At 36.3% G+C, this 23,609-nt stretch overlaps 1 protein-coding gene across 16 annotated transcripts in view; it reads right to left on the reverse strand.

Moving 5' to 3' along the window:
- Positions 1-23,609, reverse strand: part of COG6 (component of oligomeric golgi complex 6) — a 285,884-nt gene that overhangs the window by 233,558 nt on the left and 28,717 nt on the right. For 15 of the 16 annotated variants that reach the window (XR_007473069.1, XR_007473071.1, XR_007473075.1 and 12 more), the window contains 5 exons: positions 15,598-15,729; positions 15,092-15,259; positions 12,261-12,368; positions 11,185-11,238; positions 8,266-8,345 (listed from right to left, as the gene is read on the reverse strand). Coding sequence is in view for 3 of the 16 variants with exons in the window: in XM_049701082.1 (XP_049557039.1) it covers positions 8,266-8,345; positions 11,185-11,238; positions 12,261-12,368; positions 15,092-15,259; positions 15,598-15,729 (542 nt within the window). In the remaining 13 variants the exon portion in view is untranslated. Of the gene's footprint in view, positions 1-3,908; positions 3,938-8,265; positions 8,346-11,184; positions 11,239-12,260; positions 12,369-15,091; positions 15,260-15,597; positions 15,730-23,609 lie in introns of all 16 variants that reach the window. The other variant, XM_033410104.2, reaches the window with a different exon arrangement.

Genomic DNA, 23,609 nt, shown 5'->3' on the forward strand with positions numbered 1-23,609 from the left:
ATGACACAGCAATCCCACTACTGGGCATATACCCAGATAACACCATAATTCAAAAAGACACATGCACCCCAATGTTCATTGCAGCACTATTTACAATAGCCAGGTTGGAAGCAACCTAAATGCCCATCGACAGACGAATGGATAAAGAAGATGTGGTACATATATACAATGGATTATTACTCAGCAATAAAAAGGAACATAACTGGGTCATTTGTTGAGACATGAATGGATCTAGAGACTGTCATACAGAGTGAAGTAAGTCAGAAAGAGAAAAACAAATATCGTATATTAACGCATATATGTGGAACCTAGAAAAATGGTACAGATGAACCGGTTTGCAGGGCTGAAATAATAGAGACACAGATGTAGAGAACAAACGTATGGACACCAAGCGGGGGAAGCAGCGGGGTGGGGGTGGGGGGTGATGAACTGGGCGATTGGGATTGACATGTATACACTGATGTGTATTAAATTGATGATTAATAAGAAAAAGAAAGTGCTCATAACTTAGTAAGAAAAAAAATCCAGAGGATAGAAATGCAATGGAAATAGACATTCTCCAAGTGAATCTGAGTCAAATCCAAACTGTAAAGAGCAAGAACTGTGCCTGATAGTGAGTCCATATTTCTGGACAAATGTTAAGAGTTCATTTATCACTACCAAAGCCAGGTACATGTCCATACACTCATGTTCATTGATGTTTTCCTAATGAATTATATATGGTAGAGATAAAATGGTATAGTGAAGGACATTACTGTCAGGAGATCTTGACTCTAGTTGAAGTTCTGCTACTTACTGCTGCCTCGAACAAGTAATTTAACCGTTCCAGGACTTAATTTCACTATTGTAAAACAAAATACTGACCTCGATAATCTTTACAAGACACTTCCAGCTTTAAAATTATATCATTTCATTGAGAGTTAAGAGCATTTTAATGAACTGTGGTTAAAACATCTCTATGTGTTTATTTACACCCATACATACACATATACATACAGACACACACATTACTTTGGAGAACTGGGTTCCCTAAATAATGAATTGTAGTAAGCATATCAGTTACTTGTATAAAAATGGGTGGTGTTTCTAAAGTGCTGAAGCAATTTTCTTGCCATTTTACTATCTCCTCCTTCTTATTTATAATGCTAATTACTAGGTAAGTTCATCCTTTATGTGAAAAAGTATACACATGTATCTGTATATCTGCCTGCCTGCCTGGTGTCGTGGCCCAAATTATTCACTAATACCATGTATGAAATACAGAGTTCAAATAATGATAAATCATTATAGTGACAAATAAAATCAATATTCAAAATAGAAAAATTCAGGAATTCTATAAATACAAAATGACCAGCAAATCATCTCAGTCTAGTCATGTGCTTCTGAAAACGTGGAATGTCCTTATCTACTGATCACTTCGTCTACAGGTAAAGAAAAGCAGTACCTTTTTTTCCTTTAAGTCATGCATGCTATTTTCCAGCATGGGTACCCACCTCAGATTTTACTTTCTATATTTTGATCAATCACAGCCAATCACATAGCTGATGGACAGTACATTCAGAACTGTTTCTCTATGTCAAAATTCTAAAGGTAAGTTCTGCTTTTCACATGACCAACAGATATGCAAAAGGCCAGCTAAAACGGAAAAGCAAAATCTGAATGTAAGCCAAGATTCATCTATAAAGTTAGACCATTAACTTTCTTGGTGTCTTTACTACCATAAAATTCTCACAGTAATTTCAAAAAATTTAAAAACATGACTCATACAAATAAAGAATGTCAAAAATTTAATAACTCAATGAGGAAATTACTAAGATGGTAAAGCTGGTTAAAACATTCTGAGGAACTGGTCATTTACAGGTATTTAAAAAGGAAGGTTAGAATAAATTAAGTTACAAGTAAAATGAGTTAACATCCCATGGAGCAAGAAAAAACACAGGACATGGAAAACCATGGAACCTTTAATCAACAGTAAACAGAGAATCAAACAAGGGTGCATTCCTCTTAAATAATTAAATAATTTTTGATGGGCCTGTTAACAATGTTTCAGTATGACACTGAAAAGACATGATGGGGCTTCCCTGGTGGTGCAGTGGTTAAGAATCCGCCTGCCAATGCAGGGGACACAGGTTCGAGCCCTGGTCCGGGAAGATCCCACATGCTGCGGAGCAACTAAGCCCATGCACCACAACTCCTGAGCCTGTGCTCTAGAGCCCGCGAGCCACAACTACTGAGTCCACATGCCACAACTACTGAAGCCCATGCACCTAGGGCCCGTGCCCGGCAACAAGAGAAGCCACCGCAACGAGAAGCCCGCACACCGCAACAAAGAGCAGCCCCCTCTCGCCGCAACTAGAGAAAGCTCACGCACAACAACGAAGACCCAACAAAGCCAAAAATAAATAACTTAATTAATTAAAAAAAAAAAAAAAAGACATGCTGTTCTCCCAGACCCTATGTGCCTTATTTTCATGTTTTGGAAAGTCTTTCTTACTTTTGCAAAGTACAGTTTTTCTTTTCCCATATAGTTTGCTATACCAGTATATATCAAAGATATAGCTAACGTGCTATGAGAAAAAAGAAGAAGAAATAAATGAGGAGAAGATGAGTTTGTTACATAATTTCACATAAAGGCAACATATTTTAGTTACCTATGCATGGGAATTCCATACCTTAAGAAATTTAACTTGTCCAGTTATAAATGTCATAATGCCATAAAAATATGGTATTATAAATTTTAAAAATACTAACAAAGATAATTGTATAACTAAATGGAGATACCGTTCTCACTTTAAAATATGTTCACTGAAATTATGTATATTTTAAATAATTATTTAAAGTACTGAGCCGTGATAAGAAATGAACTGCTTACTTCCAGAATCAGTGAGCTTGTCATTAATCAGTACTTTAGGATTTTGGTTGCCATAACAACGTAATACAACTTTCATCATTACCATAAACCCAGCACTTCTAAAAATAACTTATTTCCACATTCAGGTTCTGTGATCACTAAAATTGAGCTTTATTACAGTGCCACAGTTAAGAGTGCAATCAAACACGCCACAGGAGAAAAGAAGGTGTTAACAGTTTAAACCTGGAAAACTAAGAAAAAAATATACTTATAATAGACTGGTTTAAAAATGTACATTTTTGATTTCTCTTTATCACAATATACACACCAAAGATGCCATAGTGGGTCAGCTTTCTGTCATTCAGAGTAAAATTAAAGCATATTTTAGATGAGACCAAGGCACATATCTCACATAAGCCTTATCTATTACACATGCCTAACATTTCTGAGCTTCCTCTAAAAATAATAAAACAATGTAATCTCAACATAGAAGGAGTTAATAAAAATACAGTACAAGCTAGTGTTAAAGAGAATAGGCTCTGGAATACTGGATTCGAATCTTGGCTCTGCTTCTTGCTAATTGTTTCACCTTGTTTCAATTATTTAACCTTTCTAAAAATGTCCTCTTCTGTAAAATGGAGGGTTAAGTGAAGGCAACCCTTTCAAGGATCACTCTAGTTGAGATGCTAAGATTAGATCGTAGAGGTTGGTGTGGCAATGATAGAGAGAGCAAGGGCGAAAACAGAATAGATCCAAGGCTAACATGATAATCCAGGCACAGATGATACCACCTTGGACCAGAGTGGCAACTGTGGAGATGGTCAAAAGTGACCAGAGTCTCCTCTCATATATTTCTTTCTAGATAAATGTTTAATAAAATGGTTCCACGGCAATTTTGACTGCAGTTATGCTGAATTTACAGATTACTACACTACACACCCAGTTAGAGATGAATACCATGTGTCCATGTTGGAACACTGGAAATCTACAACAAACATCACACTTGATGATGAAACATCAGAAACATTAAAGTTCAAAATAAAATATGCACACTCACCATTACATCTACTGTTTACTTTGGAGCACCTAGCCAATACAATGAGTTTAGTCATAAAACTGAAAAAAATTAATGAAACTCATTAACTTTAGATGTCTGTACCAAAAACAAAAAATCAAGGCAAACAACTGATAAACTAATAGAACTAAGAGTTTAGTTAACTGGCCAGATTCAAAATTAACAAAAAATTTAGTACTTTCCCTGTACATCAGCAATATCTAATCAGAACATGTAATGGAAAATAAAAGACCTTATAAAAGCCACAGAATTGTTTCCTAGGAATAAACCCAGTAACATACATGGAAAATTATATGAAGAAACTGTAAATCTTTACTGAAAATTCTAAAAGAAGATCTGGATAAACAGGCATACCATGTTCATAGATGGGAATACTCACTAGTGGCTTTCTTATTTTCTTTTTGTTCATTTTTACATTAGCTTGGTGAATGTTTTATATGCACTTTAAAAGAATGTTATTTTCCATAGTTGTGTGTGGTATTTTCTTTCTATTGGGCTGAGCTGATTAGCGACATTGTTCAGTTCTATTACACTGAGCTAGTTTTCTAATTTTCCTATCAATTATTGACAGAGGAGGGTTGAAATATCAAAATAAATGTCAATTTATCTATTCTTCCTCAATTCTATAAACTTATACTTCATGTTTTATGAAGTTCTGCTACTAGTTGCCCATATTTACTATTATATCTTCTTCATGAATTGATCCTATAATTATGAAATATCCCTCTTTATCTTTGGTATTATCTGTCCATCAGTCTAATTTTTCTGATATTAATATCAGAATATAGCTACTTCAACTTTATTATAATTTTTATTTGCATGGTATATATTATACCATATTTTTAAACTGTGTCCTTATATTTAAAGTGGATTTGTTATAGACAGCAGACAGTTTGGTCACGTGCATTTTCACCCAATCTAATACCACTGCTTTTTAACTGGAGTGTGTAGTTCTTTTACATTTAATATAGTTACTTATAAGGATGAATTTAAGTCTATCATCTTGTTACTTGTTTTATATTTGTCCCATCTGTTCTTTTCTTCTCTTTTTCTGCCTTCTTTTGATATAACGGTTTTTTTAACATTCTATTTTATCTGTTGGCATGTTAGATAATTTATTTTAGTGCTTGCTGTAAGGTTTACAATCTACCTTTAAACAATATTATACACTTCATGAGTAAACTTACAACATCGCAACAGTATACTTCTACTTCCCTCCCACTCCATCTTTTGTGCTTTTGTAGTCATAAACTTTATTTCTCTGTGTTAAGAACTCCACAATTCAGTTATTATTTTTATTTCAAATGGTCTACTATCTTTTATATTTAGCATTTCCTGCACTTGTCATTCCTCTGTGTAAATGGGAGTTTTCTTCTGGTATCACTTTCCTTCAGCCTGAAGAACTTCCTTTATCATTTCTTGCAGTATACTGATGATAAATCCTCTCTACATTTTTTTTTTTTTTTTTTGTGGTACGCGGGCCTCTCACTGTTGTGGCCTCTCCCGTTGCGGAGCACAGGGTCCAGATGCGCAGGCTCAGCGGCCATGGCTCACGGGCCTAGCTGCTCTGCAGCATGTGGGATCTTCCCGGACCGGGGCACGAACCCGTGTCCCCTGCATCGGCAGGCGGACTCTCAACCACTGCGCCACCAGGGAAGCCCAATCCTCTCTACTTTTGTTTATCTTATCTCAAAATGTATTTATTTCACTTTCAGTTTGAAAAATACTTCTGATGAATACACAAAGTTGAAAGTGTTTTAACATCCACCTTTTTAAAGATGATATTCTATTGTTTTCTGGTTTGAACTGTTTCTAACAAGAAGTCAGTAGTATACTTATCATTGTTCCCACATATAATACATCTTTTTTTCCTCTGGCTACTTTTTAAGTTTTTCTCTCTTTATCACTGGTTTTCAATAATTTAATTACGGTGTACCTTGGTACAGCTTTCCTTGTTGTGATTTATTTAGCTTCTTCAGTCTGTGGGTTCATGTTTTCCATCAGATTTGAAAAAAATTCTTTTATGCCTTCAAATTTTTTATGCCTCAATCTCACTATGACACTTCACTTACACCTGTATTAGAATGTTTATTATTATCTCACAATTCACCTAGACTCTCTTCATCTTTTTTCCAGCTTTTAATTTTTTCCTATCTGTGCTTCCATTTGGACAATTTCTATTGTCCTTTTTTCAAGTTGACTTATCTTTCGCTCTAGAATGTCCAACTGACAGTTAAGCCTATCCAGTGAGATTTTCATTTTAGATACTGTACTTTTCAGGCCTAGAATTCCCATTTTGTAAAATTCCTAACTTTTCCTCTCAATATAATTTTCCTTTAAGTTGTTGAACACACTTTTTAAAGACCTTACCTGCTAATTCTGTAAACTCTGTCAGTAAGTCTGTTTCTGTTGACAGATTTTGCTTCTAGTTTTGGTACATATTTTCCTACTACTTAAAACCTAAGTGGTTTTTTTTATTGCATGCTCAGCATTATAAATGCTACACTGTTGATTGTCTGTATTCTGTCATACTTACGAGTGCTAAGTTTTGTTCTGGAAGGCAGTTAATTTAGTAAAGATCCACGTGATCTTCTAGAGGTTTGTTTTTAAGCTTTATTAGTGTGAGTCAAAAGTAGCCTTTACTGTAGAACAGACTAGCCTTACTTTTAAGGCTTGGACTTTCCGAGGTCTCTAAAGCACTGTTTGAGACTGTTTCCAATTAGTCGTTATTTCTCTGGTAGGCTAACCCCACCCCCGCTCCCAAACCTGCATTATTTTTGTTTACACAGGTATTCCTGAGAGTTAAAGACAGGTGGCTTAAAAGGAGGCAGTTAAAGAGAAGAAAACTATTCTCTCACTGTTGTGGCCTCTCCCGTTGCGGAGCACAGGCTCCGGACGCGCAGGCTCAGCGGCCATGGCTCACGGGCCTAGCCGCTCCGCGGCATGTGGGATCTTCCCAGACTGGGGCACGAACCCGCGTCCCCTGCACCGGCAGGCGGTCTCTCAACCACTGTGCCACCAGGGAAGCCCCTACCTCTTTTAAAAAACCAAAATAATTCTTTTTAAAGATACCTGCTTTGTTTCTAGCATATATAATAGAGGAAGATTCCTGAAAGAATCCTCAAATCATATCCACTTTTCCACAAGCTCACTTTAGGAAGTATCTATGGTCTCTTTATTTCTTAAATTACTCATATAAACAATTCTGACTCAGTAAGAAAAGACACTGAGAATATTTTATAAATATGCATAGCTGTGGTTTCTGTAGTCAAACCTCTATTTTTATACCATTAAAAGGTAAATGCTGGAGTCTGGCATTGAAAAAAGAACAACGCCCTTCTAATTCATTACAAGGAAGGAAGAATTCTTTAAGGGTATTTTAATTTTCTATTCTTTTCTTTATTATCTATACAACCTCACTTCCTGGCTACCTAAATGTATTCAATAGTTTATGCCAAGGATGAAGTGCTCAGTCAAAATCTCCTTTGAAAGGCAGTCAAACTACAAGACAAGAAAAAGGGAGACAAGAATGACAGGTGTCCCAAAGGTACTGCAACCGCAGAGACAAGCAAAGTTCAGGAGAATAGAGTATTAACAAAACAAAACGAGACAGGAATGAAAAAAAGAAAGTTTTACATTTCAAAGCTCTATCTCAAAGAAACAATTGACATTTTAAATACAATATGAATAGAAAGAAATTGAGAACATAAAGACGTGAAAATATTTTTGCTTAAAATGAATTATCATTTTGAAAAGGTTCAAAATTTAACTAAATGAAAGTTATCTCCTATTATTTCAAATGCTTTATAAATAAGATCAAATATAATACTATGCCTATACAGTAGGAGAAATAAGAACAGAAAGTATTTTTGAGGGTAGGACCTGCCATCAATCAGAAAAAGGGGAAAAAGCAGTTAGAAAATCTGCTTTAATGTTGAATCTTAAATGTGTTAAATGACTTACATTTTCATAGCAACCTGATTTTTAAAATAAGTAGCCAAACTGATACCATAATTTTTCTTCTTAAAAAAACCTGATAATACATTCATAGGTTACATTTAATTTTAGAATACTTTGCAAAGAACATTTTAGAAATTTTCTGAATGAAAAAAGGGGTAAATAGGTACTGACCAATTCTTAGTTGCACTATTATTTACATAAACCATATGTATATCTCAATTTTTTAATGTCATTATAATTAGTATGAATTTATAACAGGATGCTAGGTCCATACTATACAATCAAAATACCTTGAAAATAATTTTTTTTCTTACAAATGTGCTTGGCATTTAAAAATATGTGACTCTTTACCAGCTAATTGGGACCAAAAAATACTTACTTCACTGTGGCACTTAGAAGAAAGTTCAGCTGTGGCATTAACAGGTTGTCTGGGGCTGACAAATAGCGATCAAACTGAACCTAAACAAAACAGAGAAATCCAAAACACCAAGTGCATATATCTGCTAACAGACATCCCAAATAAGCATCTCTTTTAAGGATTAAATCTTAGTAAAAATCCCATGTTCCAAATAACGAGTTCTTCATGATCAAAATGAGCTATTCCTTACACATTTTAACTAAAAACTCACTGAAAGTGTCAACTCTTTAATGCAGTCAGTATCAGTATACCTACTTTCAAAATTCTGATCCAAGCCATTTATCCTGATCTCCCTCACCAAACTTCTTGGGTAATAATATTAGCAAGAAGTAAAGTCTTCAGATTTCAAGTCTGCCTTACTTTCTTAAATGCAATGTATCTCTTAATTATTCACTCCTCTATTCATTAAATTAATATTTATGGAGTGCCTGTTATTGGTAAGGTGCCATATAACATAATGTAAATAGAACGGTGAGCAAAAGAGGGCAGTCCCTAGCTTCACAGAGCTTATGGCCTAGTGAGAGAGGTAGTGAACAAATAATAATGTAAATAAAGGAAAAACCAAGGTACTACAAAAGCATCAATCAGGAGGACACAGACCTAACCTGTATGTTTGGCAAAAGCATTTCTGAGGAAAGGTCGTTTTACGTGAAATCTTAATGATGAATAGATGTTAGGTTAAGTGTGTAGTGGGGCTGGTGTGGAGGAAGGCTTAGGTGAGAAAGAGGATGCCTACCAGAGATCACTCCATGCAGGACTTGCACGGTTTCTAGAAGATTTTAATTCTTACTGTAAAAGCATTAGGAAACCATCGAAGAAGGGAAATCATCTGATTTAAATTTTAAGAAGTAAATCTGGCTACAGCAAGAAGAATGGAAGGGGAGGTTGTAATAGCAGATGCAAGGACACCACATAGGTAGCTCTTGTGGCATCTTAGACGCCAAGGGCAATAGGGGTGAAGAGAAGATTAGATATCTGAGAGAATTAGAGAGCAGAATCATCAAGATTTGGTTAGTGACAGACAGGATAAAGGGGCTGACTCCCAGGTTTTGGATCTGTATAATTCACAGCATTATCACAATTCACAACTGTACTCTTTATATATTTATTTAGTTGTGTGATAACTGCATCTCTTACTAGATCATTCCAGTTCTCAGCATGATACCTAGATAATAGCAGATACTTGGTTAATAAATGCTGAAATAATTAGTGGACAGATGCTCTTATACTTTCTGAGTTAAGAACACTTGGAAAAGGACCTGGGGTTGGGGCTGGTGGGGAAGAGTTAGAAGAGCCCAGTTTGGGATATGGTGAACTGAGGTGCCTTTGAAGCATCCAAGTTGGGGCACCAAACAGTTATAGATAAAACAATGGATCACACATAAAACTCAATCAAGAGTTTGTTTCTTTAGAGACACCTAAGATATTCAACTCAATTGTTTTTAAAGTTAAGATCAGGCATATACGAACCTGTAATAGGGCTTAAATATATTTTGTGAGTTTATATTATGAACTGGATACGCGTCACTGGAGAAGGAGAAATAGGCGGGACGCACACATTTACTGAGTACTAAGGTTACTGATCTCTGCGTAGACCTATATCCTCATTTTGCTGGGGCGGGGGTGCGGGGGAGGGCAGTAAATACCTTAAAGTGGAATTACTGGGTGGTATGGTGAGTGTACATTTAACTTTCTAAGAAACTTATCTTTTTTAATGAATGTAAAATTTATTCATTTATTTTTGCACTTTACAGAATCAAATCTTTGCATTTCTACAGTTTTTACTGTTATGTTGGATATACACAAGTTATGACTTACTTTTTATATACTGTCTTTTATCATGACATAATGTTCCTTATTTATGATATTTAGTGTTTTTAAAATCTACCTTGTCTAATATTAACTCTGTCAGCTCTGTATTCTTTGCATTTGTTGGGTATCTTGTGGGTCTACCCTTTATTTTCAGTTAAATTTAGCTCTGTCCGATGATAGACAGGAAAGCCCTGGCATCAGAGAAGTCACCCAAGAGAACTATTTATCGAAGTCAAACCATTGTGGCAGTGAGTATTGAAACACATAGGATAGGCAGTACATATAGCAGGTAAGAGCGTAAGTACTGGGTTGAATGGGGTTGTTAGGAGGATTAAAGAGTTAGTACATTAAAAATGTGTGTCATGCTCAATATATGTTAATGGACGTTGTCATTGCTTACTGTTTATTATTACTACCACTAGAATTCGTATCATAAAGCTTCCAAAGGGGATCATTCCTGTGAGGACTAAATGAGTGTCATCCAACTGATGGCTGTGTGTGCGTGTGTGTATACACACACTCATATATAGGCAAAGTATGTACTTAAGATGTGGAAACATGCTACAAGAAGTGGTGCTCATGCAGAAAGGGATGTGCAAGCAAGCTCATCACTTGAAAAGAAGGTAATAAAGTGGAGGTTCGGTGAGCAGCACAGTCAAGAGCAATATTTTAAGATTGGAATCCAATTTCAGTTATCAACTCAGGAAGAAGTCAAGAACTATAAGCCCAGGATCACTGACAGATGGACGTCTATAATGATATATAGCTAACTCCTTTGTGTCTCTCATTCCTTTCTCCATTAGGTTAGGAGTAAAACTCTGAAACTGAAGAAAATCTAAACAGGAATAATGACACTATTAGGGTATGGTGCAATATTACTACAAATGTTATGCCTTGGTCAGATCTGCTTAGTTAAAGGAATACATGTGCAATCATGACTGGACCCAACGTGAATACTGCATATGAAGAGATAAAATTATCACCCGAGACAAAAATTATCACACAGGAAAAAATAAGAATAATGTTCCATAAGGAAACGTATGTTGAAATGCTTTATTATGTACTTACCATTGCAGCCTTCAGTGCCACAGAATCTAGGTTGGGAAAATTAGCTAAAGGGCCCTTAAAAAAAAAGGGACAAAACCAAGATGAAAACAGGTGCTATATGTTACACTTCACTTCTCAAATACAATCCGTTAGTAGATTGCCCGAATTCGAAAATTTAGCTTATTTCCAAAGAACTCAAGTGTCCTATCTCCAACCTCAATTAAAAGAGGGACTGTGATTTGTTCATTTTGTATAACTAGCGTGAAGGCACTCAATAATATTTGTTGGAGAAGCACATAAGTTTATTAACAATGGAAATAAAAGGATACTTCAGATTTAATCATAAGCAAGAAAAAAAGGGCAATAAAGCACTGAGGAATGGCAGTAAGACATGGGGGCTTTAAGAGTTGCCTTGATCATTTTAGATAATATAAAAAGGCAGCAGAATTTGCTCCTACTGGTAGAAATTTGCTTATTACCTTATCAAAAGAAAAAATTCAAACCTTGTCCCTGGGCTATAAAATATTCATGTTAATGTTATTTAAAAGTATTTTGCTTTTTAAAGAAAGAGGCTTACATGGTTTTCTAGGGTTCCCACCACTCCATTTTCTAATTCTACTGGAGTTCTATAACTTAAGATCAGATGTTAGCCCCAGACGTATTTACCTTTCCAAAGTAATAGACCATGATTTGCTAAATTAAAAGGGGGGATGACTGCTATTTATATAGTAATCTATGCACTTAATAAATCAATGGTGATAAAGGACTAAAAAATTTACCAATATGAGTATTCTTTATATATTTTTCAATACTAATTTTTGTATATTTTCATTACTTGTAACCCAAACTATCTATAGTAAAAAAGGTAGTATTTTGGGACACCCTACTATATCTCAGATAGTCCTCCAAGAACTACACAGGTATTATCTCAATCTTAGAACAATCCTACGTTACAGATATTATTACCCTCAATCTACAGATGAGGAATCAGAGAGAGAAGTCACCTTCCCAGTGAAAAATTACTACTAAGTGTCTAGCTCTAGAAGCCGTACTCTAAACTGGTGTCTCTCTCTAGTTAGGAGGATCCATGTGCTTACCTGTTCGGGTTTATGTTGCTGTATGGTGTTATAGATATAACTCACGCCTGCTCTAGTTAAAACATAAGAAGCTTGCTCATTTATAAGTGTGTCCAAATGTGCTTCAATCTAAAATAAAACACAGTTAAAAGAAAATATTTTAAAAGAAGAATAAGACTGATTGAGAGTAGTAGACTAGCCTGGAGTCTTAGCTCTTCATCATGGACGTGTTCCTTGCAGAGGCTATGAGGCCAAAATATGAAGGATAGGGACTGCTCCTGTACAAAGACTTTTCCTTCCCCAAAGAGGAAGTCCTCTTACGAAAGGGAGGGGAAGTCTTACTTGAGGATTCCAGGACTAGCCACTAGTCGAAAAATTTGGGTTGCTTCTTGGCTCTTTTAAAAGCTGGTATTAAGCAAGACACAAACAAAAACTACTCATAAACAACAGTGTAAAATAAAATACTTAGACAGAATTCTGGGAAGATGAGGACCTGACGTCCCTCACATCCACACTGCCTCATGCTCCCAACTTGCTGGACTAACTCAACCAATCAAATACATCATCTGGAGAAGTCTGAAGGAAATCCCACGGGGGCTGAGGCAGTAAGTCCTCCAGAGGAAAGCGGATTTGCGACAACTAGGGGACTGTTGAGGAACCAGCAGAAGGCTGGGCAAAGATGTCAAGTTCAGGAGCTGCCAGCTAGCAGGTGGGACTTGTACGTGGTCACCTGTTTGGTGCTATTCTTGGGGAAGCCACCTAATGCTCATGGGGGCAGAAGCCACAGAAGGAGACTACCTGATGGGCTGAAGTATTCCCAGGTGGGGAGAAGTGGCTGCTCCTTCCTTTAACCAGTACAGGCCTGTAAGTCTACAGATCTTCCTGTTACCCCTCACTGGACACTCCCCTCGGTTTTACCAGCTTGTTTACCAGTGGCACAGTCTGCTATTAAGAGATGCTATCTGCTACCATCTGAATGTTTGCCACTGTGCAAGTCGCTCCAGCAGCTGAGCCCCTCCCCGTAAAAAACTTACAACTGATTTAAAAGAGGTGAGTAGGTTCTATGAGAAAACCCACCTGAATAATGAGAACAAGTATCTTTTCCTGAGGCAACACTACTGAAAGACGCAGGGTACCTTAGTTTTTTTTTTAAGTGAATGCCCAAGAAAGTACAATTAGAACCTTAGAACCCTTACTTACTAGTCTTACTGGAAAATCCAAGAAAAACAAGATTGCAAATGGAAATATTTAATGAAAGAGTTACTGCCAAGAACCAAATTAGTATCTGAAAGAAAAGTGGAAGAATAGTAATACAGAGTAAATATCAAAGAAATATATTAAAGGGAAGAGATTTAAACAGAAATTAGAAGGCAAATTTAGGAGATAAAGCCAACTAAGGACAGGAGCTTCAGAATATAAAAAGTAACAGATGGAGAAGTGAACAGATAACAGAAAACTTTACTGAGCAAAAACCAAAAGGGTGGAATCTTCAGACTGAAAAGGCTTTGCAAAATCCAAGATGGAAATAATAGAAAAAGACACATACCAAAAGATATCCTGAGGAAATATCTGAACTCAAAGGAAAATCCTCGCAAGCTTCCACATGAATAAAATAGGTTATCACAAACAACAGAGAATCAGACTAGCCTAGATTTCTTACTTGAAACACTGGAAGAAGAAAGAATGGAAGAAAATTAATGGACTAGTGATAGAAAAGATCTGAAAATCAAGAATCCTTTACTCGACAAGGAAAACTATCACTGTGGGGCCCGCGCCTTCCAGCATCCACACCCTTGCCCGGTCCTCTCCACACTGACTCTGGCTGGTCCATGTGACCAGTGCCAGCCACCAGCCCATCAGCAAGAATGATGCAGGCTCAAGAAGCACTTACATGGTGGGGCTTGTCCTCTTGGAATGCAAAAAACAACTTTGGAATATTTGAGAAACAAAGATAACTGGTGATAAAACAGATTGCTGGACCAACTGATATAGGTGCACATCTTGAGAAGAGATTTAGACAAATGGCAGAGTTTCGGGTTGAATTAGTGATAAATACATTAAAAACCAATGACTATTTTTAAAAAAGATTTTACTAATTATACTTAAACAATTATGCAAAAAAGAAAAATTAATCATACTTCATTATATTTCTTTTAAAAGAAAGAATTAGAAAGTAGAAAACATCACAAACTTAGAGGTCTCAAACTCAGTCCTTAGAAAAACCCAAAATGACAAATTTTTACTGTAGCCACTGCCAAACTGTTTATATACTTGTGATAACAAAGAAGACTCAGGGTTGTTATTGTTTTTTTTTTGAAACATTCTATCTACCAAAAATCACTCTTTCAAAACCAAAAGCCAAGTATCTGGTAAATTTTATAAATGGCCTTGTTGTGACTCTTAAGTGATACCATTTGGCTTATAGGACCAGAGCGATTGGCATAACAAACTGTAATGTTGTGCCTAACACTGATTTACACATAGATAAAAATATATCTGTCCTCTGCAACACCTTCTGCACTAGCTACACAGCTTGAAAAATATAGCACGTTATTCACAGTATGGAAACTGAAATCTGCATACAGAATAACAGTTCAAATCAGTCAGAAAAGCTCCATTCTACCACCACATACTATGGCTTGAATAAAATATCTTACCTGTTACATATTCTGGCTTCTCCAAAACGAAACTGAAATACTGAATATGCATGGGGGCAGGGAGGGGTTCTATCAGACTATAACAAGGGATTCATATAAATCAGGTCACTGAAATTATCTTAAAGCCAGTAACTGAGATCATGTATAGCAAAAAGATTTCATCACAGTGAGCAGTTACTTTATGGCAAAATTAACCTGGAACTGTAGCATTTCCAGACGTCTGTCGGTGAATTCAAATAGAGCTAATGTTGTCTTCATCATATACAGTGAATTGACCATGAAGGTGGCCATGTCAGCTGTGCCTAAATTGCTGGCTGATACAGTACACATCTGGAGGAGAGGATCCAAGACACATGATAAAACCTATAAATGAAAAATAAAATCAAATGTATTCCTTATTTCCCAACCAGTGATACGGGTCTGTGTTAACGGCACTTCAGAATGAATGTCAAACCAATGGGGAGCGGGCCAACTTACAGAAGCACGTAAGAACAAGATTAAATGGTACCGCAACTGTAATAGTTTTTAAAACAAGCATCACTGAATATATACTTTTTAAATTAAAGGGAACTGGTTTAATATCTGAAGGAAAAAGCAATGAGAAGGATTGTCAAGATACATGGGCTATAAAGTGCCAGAATTTCAAAAGAACGTACAATAGAGGAGCAGTAAGAATCATTAAACGTGAATTTACAACCTACCTGCACAAAGTCGGCCTGACGGGCATCTAATGGTACAACTGAAGAATCGTGAGATGCCAAAACTTCACGCAACAACATGAGTGTCTGATTTAATGCAGAACTTGGTCCAAGATCAGGTGGTGGGAGTTCAACCTAAAATGAAGGATGACTTATCCACTGCTTGTATTTTTCTACTAAATTTTAGTGTCTACATAAATGCCAGTTCACGGTAAAATAGTTCATATGAAAGATTTTAGTACATACTTTAATTTTTTTAATTAATTAATTTTTTTAAAAAAATTTTTGGCTGTGCTGGGTCTTCACTGCTGCACCCTGGCTTTCCCTAGTTGTGGCGAGCGGGGGCTACTCTTCATTGCGGTACGCAGGCTTCTCAATGTAGTGGCTTCTCTTGTTGCGGAGCATGGGCTCTAGGCATGCAGGCTTCAGTAGTTGTGGCACACGGGCTTAGTTGCTCCGCGGCATGTGGGATCTTCCCAGACGAGGGCTCGAACCCATGTCCCCTGCACCGGAAGGTGTATTCCCAACCACTGCGCCACCAGGGAAGCCCAAAAACCCTCATATTTTTAAATTAACTGCTTCATTTTATATATAGACTCCTTTCACTCTAAATACATATATGTTCCAGTAATTAACAGTAAATGGAACTAAAGTGCTTTTTTAAAAACCACTTTATTGAGGTATGATTGACATACAAAAAGCTGTAAATATTTAATGTATACAACTTGATGAATTTAGAAGTAAGTATATACCTGAAACCAAGTCCCCCTAAAACCAAGTTCCCTTACAGAGTTTATGAACAACCTCTTTATCCAAAGCTTTACTCTCTTTCTTGTCCCGCCCCTGTTCCCCTCAGGATTGAGAAGTATCAAAGAAAATGGGAGACTGAAACCAAGCAGGACCCTGTGAGGCCTTCCCAGGTACAAAATCCCCTCCATGTCCCCCATTTCTTGTTTGTGGAACAAAAGGCTTTAGTCTCCTAGGCCTTCTGTGAGTTCCAAAGAGCTGACCCAAGCAATTAATGATCAGGACAAGAGAGTCACAAGACTTCTAGTTCCTCCTGAAGGGATATAAATAACAATCTGATGCATACTTTGAGTTGTCCTGGGGAAACTAAGACCCCCATCCAGGTGGAGGATGGTGACTACCTGCTGACCACAAGGACTAGACTCCAGACTGATTGAAACCAGACGGTTAACATTCCCAAAACATCACCCTGTTACCTTACCACCAACCAACCAGAAGGCCTACAAGCTGATCACGCATCCTAGGACCCTCTCCCCTAACACTGTCTTTAAAAACCCTTGCCTGAAAGCCATCAAGGAATTCCAATCTTTTGAGCATGAGGTGCCCATTCTCCTTGCTTGGTACCCTGCAAATAAACCCTTACTTTGCTGCAAACACCCACTGTCAGAGTTTGGCTTTCTGGAACTGCGGGCACATGAGCACCTACTTGGTAACGTAACCATTAAACCATCACCACATTCCATAAACCATATCCATTACCTCCAGAAGTTTCCTCTTACCTTATTTATGGAATTAAATTTTTTAAGTCGATAATATTATTCAAGATAAATTTAACAGTGCAAACTAACATTTGTTTGATATAACTTCAAATAATTACAACTTTTTATTTCACATACTTTTATTTAAAATTTAAAAAGCATTTTAGCTGAAAACACTGTTCTTATTTGTTTTTCCTAGCAGAATAATCTGCAAGGAATAATGTAAAACTCAAAATACTCATTTAAAAAAAAGCACTTTTCAGGGGCTTCCCTGGTGGCGCAGTGGTTGGGAGTCCGCCTGCCGATGCAGGGGACACGGGTTCGTGCCCCGGTCCGGGAGGATCCCACATGCCGCGGAGCGGCTGGGCCCGTGAGCCATGGCCGCTGAGCCTGCGCGTCCGGAGCCTGTGCTCCGCAACGGGAGAGGCCACAACAGCGAGAGGCCCGCGTACCACCAAAATAAAAAAAAAAAAAAAAGCACTTTTCAAACTTTAACATGCATATGAGTGACCAGGGAAATCTGCTTAAAATGCACATTCTGATTCAGTAGGTCTGGGGTGGGGCCTGAGATTTTTAATCTCAGATAAACTAATAAACTCCTAGGTGATGTCCAAGCTGCTGGTCCAAGTACTACAATTTGAACAGTAAAAAGAGATTCTAAACAGTAATGATATCCTAGAATTTAAATCAAAATTTAGAGGACCACTTAGGTTTTATTTTCACAGAGCTGGTCAATCCTGCCTACTATTAATTTGATATGGGTTTCATTTATGACATACCATCCCTTTTAAATTAGAATTGTACTATTACTATAGTGAAAAGAATTTTAGAAAATGTCTCTCTAGCTAAAATGGATATGACATTGTATCTTTTGTAGTACAGACACATATTCCCTTTAGACTTTGCCAGATTCACACTTATGAATGTTTCAGAAGAGCCTGATAAGGAAGGGAGTACACATACTTGAATACTTAAGTGCTTCAAATGCTTTGTTAGGGAAAAGGTACATCTTTCAATAAAATAATGTCCTTGCATTTTCTTTTTTCATACTAAAGAATTAGCTCCTAAATGTCTTTCTAAAAGCACAGAAGGAATCATGAAAAGAGTTCATATCTGGCTTTATTCATTTTAAAAGCTGTTCTTAACAATTTTGCTATCCACTTAAAATTCTATTAGCAAAAATTTCCACTTGGGTGCTTTGCTAATGAAGACCATTCTGCAGTTAGTGTTGTTTTCCTCATAAGGCTAGAATCTTCTTAGAAGAGATGAATGGTTTACAAGAGGCAGAATAAGATGAAGATATAATTAATATAAAATATGGAACATTAAAAATTTGGTGAAGGAACGATAATTCCTGAAAGAAACCTGAAATGGTTGTATATATAAGCAACACATAAACTGTAAACAGTATCATATTCCAATCTCAATTTAATGTTAAAATAGCCCTAAATATGACCAATTCATATCTAAGAAAAACATTTCAGGGCACAGTTATTGATGATAATGACAACAATAAATAATAATAATAGCCAACACCCGTCACTGCTATAAACTCACATAGGCTGCAGTATTAATTGGTACTTAATATATTCAAATTACAATTCTTTCTTTTCCTGTTTTTATCCTATTCTATTCTGGGTTTTAACAGGAAGATACCATGCTTAAAACTTGCCTTTTATTAGCCATTTTATGTTCCTGCAACTTTCATTTTAACTTTATAAGAGAAATAAAGTATTTAAGAACTTCGTGGGGTTTTCTGAGTGAAAATAAAATAAAATAAATGGATAACCATTTGGGAAAAATGAGTATGATCCTTCCTTCCCAGCATGGACAAAAATAAACTTCAGGTAGATTAAAAATTTGATATAAAAGTGAAACTACAGGAAGACCTAAGAACAATCATTTAAATGAATTTATTAAATAATCGAACACTTTCCTACTGATAGATGCTAACTTTAGCATATAATAAATTCTACATGTATTTTCTTGTTGTGGGGAAGTTTTTGAAGTATGTTTTATGGCATGTTCCCAAAGAAGAAACAATAAGGAAAAAAAATGTTACAGATTTTACTATGTAAACATTGAAAGTGATGTATCAGAAATTACTACAAGCAAAATTAAATGGTACATGATGACATGGAGAAAAGATTTATAATATATATGACAGATAATACTCTTAATGTATAAAAAATATCAGAAAATAACAAGATACAGCCTAGTAGGAAAATGGCAAAGGACATGAGAAAACAATTCACAAACAGCCAATAAACATACTTTAAAATGTTCATTCTCACTAGAAAAACTGAAATCTAAATTAAAAAAAAAAAAGATAGCACTTTTGCTCATATTGGCAAAGATATTTTAAAACGGCTATTATCCAATTTTGCAAAATTTGGCACTTCTGGTAGGAGACAGTATGGTAGATTTGAGAAAATAAGTGAAAGGAAGTTAAATATGTGGGGCTGCCTGAGGACATGCAGGATTGCTGGACATCATGGAGGGCTTCGCTGAGGTTGGAGACCAAAGTTTTTGGTTTCCCAGTGCACATAAAATGTTTAAACTATACTTTAGTCTTTTAAGAGTGCAATGGCATTATGTCTAAAAAACAATGTATATAACTTAAAACTACAAAGCAAAAAAACAATTACAATAATGTTAAAGATCACTGATCACACAGAACACCGTAACAAATAATAATGAAAAGTTGGAAATATTGTGAGAATTAACTAAAATGTGACACAAAGACATGAAATGAGCAAATGCTCTTGGAAAATGGCACCAATGGACTTGCTAAACACAGAGTTGCCACAAAACTTCGATTTGTTAAAAAAACGCAATTGGGCTTCCCTGGTGGCGCAGTGGTTGAGAGTCCACCTGCCGATGCAAGGGACACGGGTTCGTGCCCCGGTCCGGGAGGATCCCACATGCCATGGAGCGGCTGGGCTCGTGAACCATGGCCGCTGAGCCTGTGCGTCCGGAGCCTGTGCTCCACAACGGGAGAGGCCACAACAGTGAGAGGCCCGTGTACCGCAAAAACAAAACAAAACAAAACAAAAAACGCAATTATCTGCAAAGTGCAATAAAGAGAAGCACGATAAAATGAGGTAATGCCTGCACTATGTTGAACAGAAGTGGCAAAAGTGGGCATCCTTGACTTGTTCCTGATCTTAAACGAAAAGCTTTAAGTCTTACACTATTGAGTACAATGTTAGCTGTGGGTTTTTCATGTATGGCATTTATTATGTTGCAGTAGTTTCCCTCTATTCCTAGTTTGTTGAGTATTTTTATGATAAAAGTGTTGAATTTTGTCAAATGCTTTTTCTGCATCAATTGAGATGATCATGTGACTTTTTTCCCCCTTTGTTCTGTTACTGTGGTAATTATACTGACTGACTTTCATAGGCTGAACTATCCTTGCATTCCAGGGATAAATCCCAGTTGATCATGCTGTAGAGTCTTTTTTAAAGGCTTCCTCATTTGGTTTGCTAGTTGTTATACTTTTCAACTCCAGAATTTCTTTTTGATTTCCCTTGAGATTTTTCTAACTCTAATAGATATTTCCATTTTGTTCATATGCTGTTCTCTTGACTCATCTTTAACATGACTGTTTTAAAGTCTCTGTCTAGTAGATATGCCATCAGGTCTTTTTCAGGAATGGTTTCTGTTGATTTTTTTCTCCTTTGAATGGGCCATATTTTCCTGTTCCTTTGTGTGCCTTGTGATTTTTTTGTTGAAAACAACATTTGAATGTAATAATTTAACCCTGGAAATCAGATTCTCCCCCTCCTCCAGGGATGCCATTTTCTGTTACTACTTTGGGTTTTTAAAAAAAAACTGTTGTAGCCTCTCTCTGAGCCAAGGATCAGGTTAAGGTATAAACTGAAGTTCTTCTCAGGTCTTTCTGAGCCTGCTCCTTTCCCTGAACATGTGGTCACTTTCCAATTTTCCTCATATATACAGTTGCTTTTGAATGTCCTAGACTTTAATGTCTGACTCCCAAAATGGGAAAAAGAAAAAAATTAAGGGGGTGGAAAAACGCACTAGTCTTTGAAATCCCCAGGAAGTCACTTTAGCCACAGGAGGAGGTGTCTGACACAATGGGGAGGTGCAAAAACAATGGCCACCCTCCTCTTCACAACTCTGGGATGAGAGCACAGATCCCAGAAGTTTAGAGGACAGTGTCCTCCTTTTTGTTCACCCTGGCTCTACAAGCTGTGTGCCAGGTGCTCAAGGAACAAGTGTACAGCTGCCTGACACAGCACTGGGGGTGGAAGATGGGTAGTCGCAACTATGCTAAGAATTGAAGTTGACCAAAATTGACTGCAATTTATTACTATTCAAGCCTTCCCCTAGAAATTGCAATTCTTCAATAGACTCCAGAGTTCCAAAACAGTTACATTAGACAAATACTGCTAGTCCAACTGTCATCTAGGTGGGGTGACAGATTCCTGGTGCTTCCTACTTTGCCATCTTCCCTGAAAATTACTGATCTTTGTATATTGATCTTGTCACCAATTACCTTTCTAAATCCATTTACTAGTTCTACAACTATTCAAATAATTCTCTTGGGTTTTGAAGTACAGTCAGAGCATCCACAAACAATCTAATATTTCCTCCTTTAAAATATTTATATCTGTCATTTCTTTATCTGTATTTTCTATTATTTAAATGTGTTATTGGCAAATATTCTTTTCTTGTTCTTTCTTGACTTAAATAGAATATATTACTAGTGCTTCTATGTTAATCATGAGGTTGGCTGTTAGTTTTATTAATCTTTATATGGTTAAGTATTTTTACTTTTTTATTTACTAATATTTTCCCCTCAACAATTTAATTAAATATCATGAGAATATAATTTAACACTGAAACATTTAATATATTTCCTAACACTGAAATATTCTTATATTCCTGGGAATAACCAATACTTGGTTTTAATATAATACTGGATTTATTTTTATAATTATTTACCTTTTAAAAAAACTTAAAAAGTGACTGATTTGAGGTTTTCACTTTTGTACTGTCTTTAAAAGGTCTTTATGTCAGTGTTACACCACCTAAAAGGAACTTGGAAGCTTTCCATATTTTTCTGTGTTCTGGAGAATTCTGTTCTTTGTAGGTGTAAAGCTATCTATATAAACTGAAGTAAGTCTAGCAGCATGTTCATTAATAATTTTTCTTTCCTCCCTAGGTGTATTCAAGTTTCCTACCTCATTTTGAATCATTTTTTGTCAATTTTATTTTCTTAAAATCATCCTTTTTATATATTTTAGAATAAAATTTATATATTTTAATATGGTATTCTCTAGTAAGTTTAATCCTCATCTCTGGTTATTATCTCTAATTCTGATATTATAATTTTAAATTTTATTTTTTCCTTGGTTAAAGAATTGCTAGAGGGTTGTCAATTTTGTCGACCTTTTCAACAAATAATCAATTTTGTTTTCCTGTTTCCTAATTTATCATAGAAATGTACTTCCATCTTTCCTTTTACCATTTTGCTTTATTATTCTCTTTCAAATTTCATAATAAGAATGCCTACTACATTTTACTTCCAGTTTTTAGCCCAGATGTTTTCCAATTGGTAAAGCTTTGGGTAACGCGTTCATGTGTGTTTCCCATATAGCAATTTGGCTCTTGTCCCCACCACATGAATAAAACTGCCCTCAGTAAGTCATGGATCATCTATATATTGAAAAAGATAACAAACCTGTCACCCTTGTTTTACTAGAACTCTTCATATAGTATCTGTCATCAACTATGCCCTCCTTCTTGAAACTATTCTCTTGGCTTTCTGATAAAACCCTCTTCTCATTTCTCTCCTGACTCTCCAATCATCCTTCCTCAGCATTCTACCATGGTAGCGCTTATTTTCTTCTCTTAAATGTCACTGTTTCTCAAGACTGTGTGTCCTGGAAGCTCTACTCTTATTAAACATGATTCCTAGTGACCTCAGACAAACACATGGACTCAACTATCTTTTACATGCAAAGCTCCATAAATCCAAATGTACAGCTCCCCATTAGATCAGACTGATTGCAGAAGGATATCCCACATGTATCTTGTCTAACTTAGACAATATCATCACCTTTATCCCCCCAGTTCTACACTTTCTCTCTATTCCAGATCCTTGTGATTAGTATCAATATTCCCAGATTGGTAACTTAGGAATTATTTTAGAACTCTTCCCTCTCATTTAACCACATTCAAGCAGTCACCAACTTCTGAAGGTTTACCTTTAGCCCCCAAGAATCTGTCCCCTTATGGCTCTTCCTTAGAGTATGTATTTTCATAAAAACTACTTCGACAATCCCTTAACTATCCTGTCTGCAACCTGGCTCTCTCCTATCTACATGCCACACCAGTTTCCAACTGATTTTTAATAAATGAAAATTTGTGTATTGATGACTCTTAGCTTGCATATTCTATTTGTTTCCTCTACTTAGGATGACCTCTACCCACTCCTTTTTTACCTATCTAATCCCCCATGTCCTTCAAATTCAATTCTTATTA

Source organism: Orcinus orca, chromosome 18, assembly GCF_937001465.1.
Source record: "Orcinus orca chromosome 18, mOrcOrc1.1, whole genome shotgun sequence".
Classification (NCBI taxonomy): Eukaryota; Metazoa; Chordata; class Mammalia; order Artiodactyla; family Delphinidae; genus Orcinus; species Orcinus orca.